Source organism: Chrysemys picta, unplaced genomic scaffold (genome assembly GCF_011386835.1).
Source record: "Chrysemys picta bellii isolate R12L10 unplaced genomic scaffold, ASM1138683v2 scaf1, whole genome shotgun sequence".
NCBI lineage: Eukaryota > Metazoa > Chordata > Testudines > Emydidae > Chrysemys > Chrysemys picta.
This window is the reverse complement of record NW_027052708.1, coordinates 979,234-988,391: the sequence shown is the minus strand read 5'-3', so window position 1 is coordinate 988,391 and position 9,158 is coordinate 979,234. Positions and strand designations below refer to the sequence as shown.

Here is a 9,158-nt window from a genome sequence, read left to right as displayed (position 1 = left end):
GTAGTGATCTGTGCCTGGGTCCATACAGACAGCTTGAATCAATCACTCTCAGATGGGGTCTGTGCCTGAATAAGGCATTAAATCTGAACCTGGTGACTTTACAGAAATTTCTCCACAGTTAACAATGGCACCTCTGATCATTGCAGCAGAAACGTCCAGCCTATTGGAGTTGTGGGGAAAGTCCTCACTGGTACCAAATTATAAAGAAGAGGCAAAGCAGAGACCAGGTGTGCATCTCCAATAATGAGAAGATTTATTGACAAGAACTAATACATATTCAGGATATGGACCTGGAGAAAAGCTTCATGGAAGGAAGCATCAGACCTAAGTTCAGGTAAAAATGACACACGTTGTCATGGACCCCTGTGATTAGAAGGGTGAAGTGCAATGAAATGGCCCTTTCTGTGACTGAACATAGAGGAAAATAGGAAACATGATCACTTGTTCATTGTTCACCACAGTCCTGGAGGAAAAAGCAAAGCAGAAACATCAGTGAGAACAAGGCAAACACAGAATTCATAGATTCTAGGAGAGCATGAATTCAGTCTTGAATACTGTGTACAGATGTGGTTGCCACATCTCAAAAAAAAGATATATTGGAATTGGAAAAGGTTCAGAAAAGGGCAACAAAAATTCTTAGGGGTATGAAGCATCTGCCATATGAGGAGAGATTAATAAGACTGGGACTTTTCAGCTTGGAAAAAAAAACCTAAGGGGGGAATATGATAGAGGTCTATAAAATCATGACTGTTGTGGAGAAAGTAAATAAGGAAGTGTTATTTACTCCTTCTCATAGCACAAGAACTAGGAATCACCAGATGAAATTAATAGGCAGTAGTTATAAAACAAACAAAAGGAAGTATTTTTTCACACAATGCAGTCAAGCTGTGGAACTCCTTGCCAGAGGATGTTGTGAAGGCCAAGACTATATCAGGGTTCAAAAAAGGAATTAGATAAGTTCATGGAGGATAGGTCCATCAGTGCCTATCAGCCAGGATGGGCAGGTATGATGTCCCTAACATCTGTTTGCCAGAAGATGGGAATAGGCGACAGGGGATGGATCACCTGATGATTAACTGTTCTCTTCATTCCCTCTGGGGCACCTGGCATTGGCCACTGTCAGAAAACAGGATACTGGTCGAGATGGACATCTGGTCTGACCCAGTATGGCCATTCTTATGTTCTTAATCTCTTGACCTCTGGGTTAGGGGCCCATCTCACTTCTGCTGCACAACTATATTGAGGGCAGCATTGTGAAGCTGGACCAAGGAATCCAGCTGTTGGATACATCTGTAGCTCCAACAGCCCAGCCCTGCAAGTAGCAGCCAACACGGTGTAAGAATGCTGCATTTCCAGGAATTGAACCAGGGCCTCACATATCAGGTGATATGTCTCCCACTGAACCACCAATACTCCAGCCCCAAGAATGACGTCAGTATGAGCCAGCTTTCTCTCCAGAAAGCATTTCACAGATTCACTGGCTAGAAATGGGATTTCCATGAGTCCCAGCTCCCTGTGAAATGGCCAGGTGGGTACCTGGAAGAGGCAGGCTTTAAAGGGCTGATTAGAAAAGCACTGCATTTTGGAAGATGCTAGCGCTTATATAATACTCTTCAGCCATTTTCCATCAGTCTGATTTTATGCACTTGGGCTCCAATGCTGCAGAGGGCAGAGCTCTTCCTGGGAACTGCTGAGTGCCCCCAACTCCCATCAATTTTGGGAACTTGGCATCTGGCAGGATTGGGCTCTTACATGAAAACAACCTTGTCTCCCTACTCTTTGATCAGGCTGGTGGAGACTAGATAACTCTAACCTACAGGAACTTCTATCAACCTCTTTACCCCACCTCTGTGCATCTACTCAGTGCAGCTCCCCATTTACCTCACCTTTCTTCTTGCTTTCCACTCACCACCTTCTCCTCGTATCTGCTCAGTGTCTCCAGCTCTCACTTACCTTTCCAGGCTATTCAATGCTTTCAGGGGCAGCTTCATTGCAGAGTGACTTGTATTCTGCAACAGCATGTTCGTCTGGAAGAGATGGGAACATTCCCATTGCAGTAAGAAGTCACTCCATCTCTGATGCCCGTCACACAAACCTCCCCTCCTTGTGGAGTATCCCTAATCCATAGAAGCTCAGAATGGATCTCTTTGAAATCTTCCCAGTTCTAGTCCATCACCTATTCCACATTCAGCACATATGGCCTGAGCCAAAGCTCATTGAAGAAAACAGGTGTCTCTCTATTGACTTGAGTAGGTTTGGCTCAAACCCCTATTGAGTTCCAAGGCCCTCATCAGCCTCCCAATTGTAATGGCCCTCCATCAGCTTTAATAAATGCAGTGACACTTCCCCCCACTTGGTGTGTGGTCTAAACAAAGCCCTCCTACCTGTTTCATAGTAATCGTACATCAGCACTGAAGCTGGTTTGATGTTGGACACAGGAAGGTCTTGTTCAACAGAGAAGGAGAGACTGATAGTCTTCCGTGAGACCTGGGAATGTGAGGGACAGAGATGGGCATCAGCTTTTGTTCATAGAACGCTGACTCCTCTGTAATGGGTCAACCCCAGGGACTGCTAAGCTGTGGTGGGTTCCCAACACACACATCTCCTGTGTGCATGATGCACTCCAGCCCTGGCATCCATTATTTACCTGCCTGTATCTGTCATTTTAGAAACAGTCTTCGAGAGTTTTTTAAAAATGTTATTGGTTCCAATTTTCCTCTCCTTCTTGTATTGCTGTGATCCTCAGTCATCATGAGTCCCAATACACAGGGCTCAGAGGAAGCAAAAACAACTTCTAAATCCCTAATGGTCATGACATTGAAGTCTAAAGTCTTGCAGTCCTTCCAAGCATAGGAATGAGGGTGTGCATCCCATGGAGAAGCTGGGAATCTCCCCTTTCCACTGGTGTAAACACTCCCATTGCTAGTCCTGCAGGATCTCAAGGGAATCAACTTTAAAAATGCAACATTTTTTTCTGACTAGAAAAGCTGCTTCTGTGGCAGGACTGTGTTCTGCTAGCTCCAGTCCTGAGGCAGGTGCAGTTTGATTGGAGGGAAGGTGGAAATTCTCTATGTGGCAGGTGTGAGGAGGAGAAGGAGCATCAACATTTCCAGACCAGATAAAATTAGTGCTCCATCTAGTGCAGTATCCGGTCTGTGCTGGTGGCCAGCACCGGCTGCTTTAGAGGAAACCCCCTAGTGGAGCTGTGTGCACACTGGGGAGGTTGCTCCCTGGCCCCCAGCGATCAGTGTCTGAAAGGAGGAAACATTTTGTGTGTGTTTTATTTTGAATAAAAGAACAGGAGGCTGCTGGAAGCTGCTGAGGGATTTGGAATGTTAGAATAGTTTCAGGGTAGATGGATTAATGGGCAAAGGTGCATGATCAATGCAGTTTATCACACATATGTGGAGTGGCTATGCATGTATCTTCTATGCAAAATTAAAACCTGCTAAACCCAAACCAAAGAATTGATTTTCCAGAACTCACACTCTCCAGATAGAAGAGGACGTGGTTTTGCTTGGTTTCTACCTGCATCACTTTCTGATCCTCACGAAGCTTTAGATCAGGAAATATGGGAAACATTAAAATATTAATAATCACCGAAAGCAAGACACCCCAGAATCTGCAGTAAATGACTGAGCCAAAGTGTTATCTAATGGATAGCATGGGTCAATAAAAATAATCACTTGATGGAGACCCAAGTGTGTAGTGGCTTTGTCAGGAAATGCACGTACCTAAACAGTTATACAGGAGACAGTCAGTTTGGAATTCCAGTTGGTTAATCTAATCCAGTGACCCTCAATCTTGTCCATATTAGGACACCTCCCTCCCCTGAATCTCACTCCCATTTAACCAGGCTCTATCTGGACACTCCGTCCAGTTTAGCAATCTAGGAAACAGGGTAGTTGTGACACCCTGACCCCTGCTCAGGACTCCTGGAGGGTGTGACCCCCAGGCTGAGAATACACAATCTATTCAAGTGCTACAGACACATTAAAATCCCTTGGAAAGTGTTTTCTCAGTGCTAACCAGGCCCCCTTTTTTATCCAGTCCATGTTGTAATATTCTGTAACCCCCTCTTCCCCTGAGGTGGCTTATTCATGTCACTGCCATTCCTTACCTTTTGCAGGGATGAACTGATAGGTACGAAGCCAGAGAGCATCTTGACGTCGATAATGGCCATATTGGAGATATTGTGTTTCCCGGCATAACTGAAATGGGAGGGACTGGGTCACTCTGGACCATGAATGTGGAGGAAACACAATGACACCTTCGGCTCCAGAGCACACACAGCCTGCAAAGGCCTTTTTGAATTGCATGTAATTGCTGATCATTTATTAACATGGAAGAGGTGCGGAAATGACCAATGATAGATGTCCAAGAAGGGGACAAATATCCCCAGGGAGGGACAGTTGTCTGGAAAGAGGGGGTATCCCTGGGGTCTGGGGTAAGTGTCTAGCAGGCCAAGGCGATTAGTACCCTCAGGTATTTTACACAGACCATCTAATAGCACTTTAATATTTGTAATCTGTTCTTTCAAAAGCCATCCCGTCTTAACCAGCCGGTTCTTGTCATCCAGGCAACTGAAGGGAGGTTACCTGGTTGAGAGGATGATGTCAAACTTTGCCCGGAAACTGTCTGCGCAGGAAGCATTTGCCGTCTGCACTGAGAGAGAGAACCCAGAAGTCTTATTGGGAAGAGGGATGTTGTATCTCAGGGTTGTCTGGAACAGATGAAAAATGGTAATGAAAATTAGAAATCAGTCTGAGCTATTGACCCACCTGTTGTGGTGCCTCGCAACCCCTTTTTTGCTCCATGCCTGGAGAAATCCTGACTGAATGCACCAATTCCCCAAGGGTAACATTTAGTCACTGGAGAACTACTTCAGCAAACCACCAAACTGCCAAGCTTTCCATCAGTAACATTAAAAGCCTTTCCTTCCCCACAACTGAGGTTCCATCCAGCTGAACAATGTAAGGAATAAGTGTGCCACCAAGTGGCCAGACAGAAGTGTGGGGAAAAAACATGTTAATCCCCATTAGCCTTTTGATCTGCCTAGGGATTTATAGGGTTCTCATCACCAATGTATCTGCATCTTATAAACTCTGTGAAGTAGGGAAATGCTATCACTGTGACCGAGTAGGATATGTCTGGATCAGATTATGAATTCTATTGTACACTATGTGTTGAACTCTAGTCTGGACTCGTGCAAGGGTAGCCTGTTGCATTGCATTCCAGACAGCTGCCCTAGCTCCTTTCTGAAGACCCATCATCAGAGTCATCTGGAGCTACTGATTCTGAATGACTGAACTATTGGTCCAACCCCGTGGAACAATGGTCTCTACACTGGGCCCACAAGAGTAGAGGGCAAGCATAACTGGGGGATCTGGAGCATCTCAGTTCGAGCACATGGCTCAGAGTCATGGCCCTATTTAAGAGCAAGATTCTGCTCTGTGCAGGGGCCCATCCACTGCAACATGTAAGAAGGGCTTGAAAGAGAGAAGGCAGGAGAGAGTTTCAGGCTAAGCAGCGTCTGACAAACCAGGGACTTACAGAAGAGATGAGATCAGACTCGGGACAGTGCATCTCAGGGCTTCTGTTATTCTCAAAGATCTGTCATTCTTGAATGCTTTAAAAGTAAAGCCACGATGGTTAAAGAAACATCTTTGCTAAGTCTGTGTTCTTTACTTTCCTGCCAGAGTCCCAGTAGAAGCCCAGAGACCCTTAGCCTAGTTGGGACTCTGATGGAGAATGAGTAAGCAACTGGGAGGCTTGAGAGGTTTCAGGATCCAGGGCAGCTGGATGGCAGCACCCCATATCCCAACAGATCTGAGCTTCTGAGTGTGCTGGGGAGTCTCAGAGCTAGAAACAGTGACTAGACTCTACCCAGATCCAATAGACTTGGATTGGGCCCTCTCACAACAATGATTGGGCCCACTCACAACAGACTGATGCCTATACGGAGGGTACTGCACCAGGTTGTAACAATACCCATTTTACAGACGGGAACTAAGGCACATAGAGATTAAGTGATTTGCCCAAAGTCACATAGGCAGCTTTGCCAAAGCCAGAAATTCAACCCAGATCCCCTGAGTCCAGTGCATCGATCACATCACCATTCTTCCTCTCATTGATTGTGTTGTCTGGAGATGGCAAAGTAGGGTTCAAAGTTTGTTCACCTTTAGTATGATGTTTGTCTAGGAGGATCCTTTCACCATGACTAGCACACTATATGGGTTAAGATTCAAGGTGCAGCCGCTCAGCAGGAACTAAAGGGGCAGTGCTATTCCAAATGGCTTCTATTGTTAACCTCTTGGCAGCTGCTATTTTAATGGATGAAATGTTTCTAAAGAGAGGTGCACAGAGTTCTGGCCTCTCAGAATTAGCCATTGTAAACTATAGCAGCTCTTTGGGTTTTTTGACCTCATAATGCTTGTGTTCCCAGTTCTGGCTGCATCGTATGACATTTTCCCCACCCATTCAATGCTGCACTGCTTCACTAGAGCTTTTCCTGTGAACCATCCTTGTTGCAGTGATTTACTCAAGGTCACTCTGTGAGTCAGTGTAAGAGACCGGAAGAGGACCCACATCTTCTCCCTCCCATTCCTGTGTTGCAGTCCGAAGACCACAGGTTAAGGACTGAATTCTGATGTGTTTTCTGCCAGGGAGATGGGTTCCTCTGGGAGGATGCAAATCAAAAAGCCCAGAGTGAAGCATGTGAGAGCTAGGGACAAGACATGGTCAGTAGAAGGGAACTGGCTCTGGGATAGACTGCCAGAGGAGATCAGGTGAATACAGAGCCTGACTATCTTTAGGAAATCCTGCAAAACCCTCCTCTTTGGAAAAAAAAAATCTTTCCACCATAGCAACAGTCAGACTCACAACACTGATGGTGCTCATCTATCAAACATCTACCAAACAAATGCCTGCCAAAAAAAAAAAAAAAATCTCTGAAAACATCTAACAAGTTTACTTATCCAACCACTCAAACTAAAACATCCCAGGCAGATTTTTACCCCAAATTGGAAGATTGCTATTGATTTGACATGGAAGCAGTTGGATAATACAAAGATGAGCAGTAGTATAAAGCCCTATGACTGACAGATAGACAAACTATACTCCTTCAACTGGAACTCAAGTTTTACAAATAAAGAGGAGGATGTTTGTGTGTGACACATGTCCAGTTACCAGTCATCACCTAAGAAAAACTAATCACGTGTGATACAGAGAAAAAACACCAAGGACCAATTCTTTCTTTCTTTCTTTCTGAACTGGACTTAAAGAAGTTGATATATTTGTCCAAAGAGTCTTAAGAAAAGAAATAACAGGGGAGGTAGGAAGGAAGGGGGAGAGAGAGAGACTGGACAGAAGAGAGGGACACAAAAGAAGAAAGGCTGTATTATGTGCTGAAGAAGCCACACGCTGAAGGGTAGGGTGAGCACTTACCTGCACAAAGACACATCCGTTGCCATTCACTTCCAGGGTATAATTCCCTGGGACATCAGGCAGGGAACTCTGCTGCAACAGTAGCCAGTTCTGACTATTCACCTCAAAGACCTTCTCAAAAGACTTGCTGGAGCTGATTTTAACTGTGTTTTGGCCATTCTCAGAGTAGGTTGCTGCACCATAATCAGCCAGCGCTTGAAGAGCAATAACTGTGTCCTGAAAAAGTGTAGAATAATTGTCAATTACAGACACACTGTGTTGGGATACTGCATGGGTTATTAAACACATGGTTCCAATACAGACCACAGTCATTTCACGGCTCACAAGATTTCAGTGCAGATGAGCCCAAACCCATCCCAATTCATCTTGGAAACTGAGTCCTGTAGAGCATTAGGGCACACCTCCAGAACGCTTCAGTGCACCAGGTGTGTCTGATAGCAAATCATACACACATCAATAATAGGCTAGAACCAGGGACTAAAGGAATTCTCTGAGCTCCTATTCATGTGAAGATCTAACTGTACCTGTTACTATTCAATTGCTGCCATGTGACTTTCACCTTGGCACATTTAGGACCAGATTGTCTTCTGGACAGCAGAACTCAACTCTAATGTTCTGCTTCCCCAGCAGGTGACATTTACACACACATCATTCTGCAAAGAGCTTGAGTGCATTGGCACTTTGTACGTAGAGGTTGAGGCTAGGGGTGGCAGCTGGCAGGGTGTGGGGAAGCCCGCAATCCCTTCATTGCTGTTATTCCATCTTTTGGAATAGGGCCTGGACTATCTGTGGGAGAAAGTGACCAATGGATCTTTTTAGTCACAGTCCTATTGGCTCTCTCTCTCAATCTCTAATGCAGCTGGCTTATGTGTGCAGCCGCCTGTGATTTCCTGGGTGTGATTAGAGGGCAGAAGGTAGTTGCTGTACCTGGGTGGAAGAGAAACCCCCATTGGGATTCTGCTGTCTGATGATCCACTGCACAATCTGTGAGGCGAATGTTAGGTCCTTTTGAGCCCGTTTGGGTTTGTGGAGCACTGCCAGAAGCACATAGCTGGTCATCTCAACCTCAGCAGAGGGGGCACGGGAATAGAAAGAGGGGAACCTTTCTGCAGGGGGCTTTACCGCCCGTTCCCAGTGCACTGAGCCACCTGAGAACAGAAAGGAGATTGTGAAGAATCAGAACAGCAGCTTAGTAATTAGTAGTCTGTGCTGCCATGCAGAAGCCCCAGTCCCAGTCTCTTTGAGTATGTCTTCTTTTGGTGGCATGTACAGTACAGAGACAGATAGTCCCCCTAGCATAGATATAAATAGTAGAGCAGGCAGAGAGGCGCTGCTTAGGTGAGTAGAGTACAGACATGCTTGAAAGTGTGGGTATGTACCCAAGTACTTACCCTACACAGCTTTCTACTTGCCCAAGCTGTGCCTCTCCCAATGTAGTGTTCCAGTGCCTCCCTGCGGCTGGAGCATTTCCCCACTTCAGGGAAAGACACAGGCAGTGTGAAAAGGTTCTGGCAGGGTTGAGGCAGCAAAAAAGGCTCTGCCAGCTACCCACTTCTGGTGCTTTTCCTCATCATAGTGAAAGGATCCGGCTGCAGGGAGCGGCATCCCCCCCACCCCACCACCACCAGAAACTTTCACTGACACATGTAACTACACAGTACAGTGTAGATGCAGCTGCTTTTCACTGTGGCATGCAGCTGCACACACACTAC

General features: G+C 45.8%; 1 protein-coding gene across 1 annotated transcript; it reads right to left on the bottom strand.

Moving 5' to 3' along the window:
- Positions 1-230: 230 nt before the first annotated feature.
- Positions 231-8,588, bottom strand: LOC135977496 (ovostatin-like). The gene is made up of 8 exons (XM_065578776.1): positions 8,374-8,588; positions 7,447-7,662; positions 4,599-4,723; positions 4,121-4,211; positions 3,487-3,555; positions 2,385-2,487; positions 1,954-2,027; positions 231-463 (listed from the first exon to the last, which is right to left on the bottom strand). The coding sequence occupies exons 1-7, from the start codon at positions 8,503-8,505 to the stop codon at positions 1,963-1,965; spliced, it is 801 nt and encodes a 266-aa protein (XP_065434848.1). The 5' UTR covers positions 8,506-8,588; the 3' UTR covers positions 231-463; positions 1,954-1,962.
- Positions 8,589-9,158: the final 570 nt, after the last annotated feature.

Excerpts from the sequence above, each read along its gene's own strand:
- LOC135977496 (XM_065578776.1), bottom strand. The coding sequence starts at position 8,505 with ATGACCAGCTATGTGCTTCTGGCAGTGCTCCACAAACCCAAACGGGCT. Across the intron at positions 2,488-3,486 it reads TCCTCTTCTATCTGGAGAGT|GTCTCACGGAAGACTATCAG; the intron begins GTGAGTTCTGGA and ends TCACATTCCCAG. Across the intron at positions 2,028-2,384 it reads GTACGATTACTATGAAACAG|ACGAACATGCTGTTGCAGAA; the intron begins GTAGGAGGGCTT and ends CATCTCTTCCAG.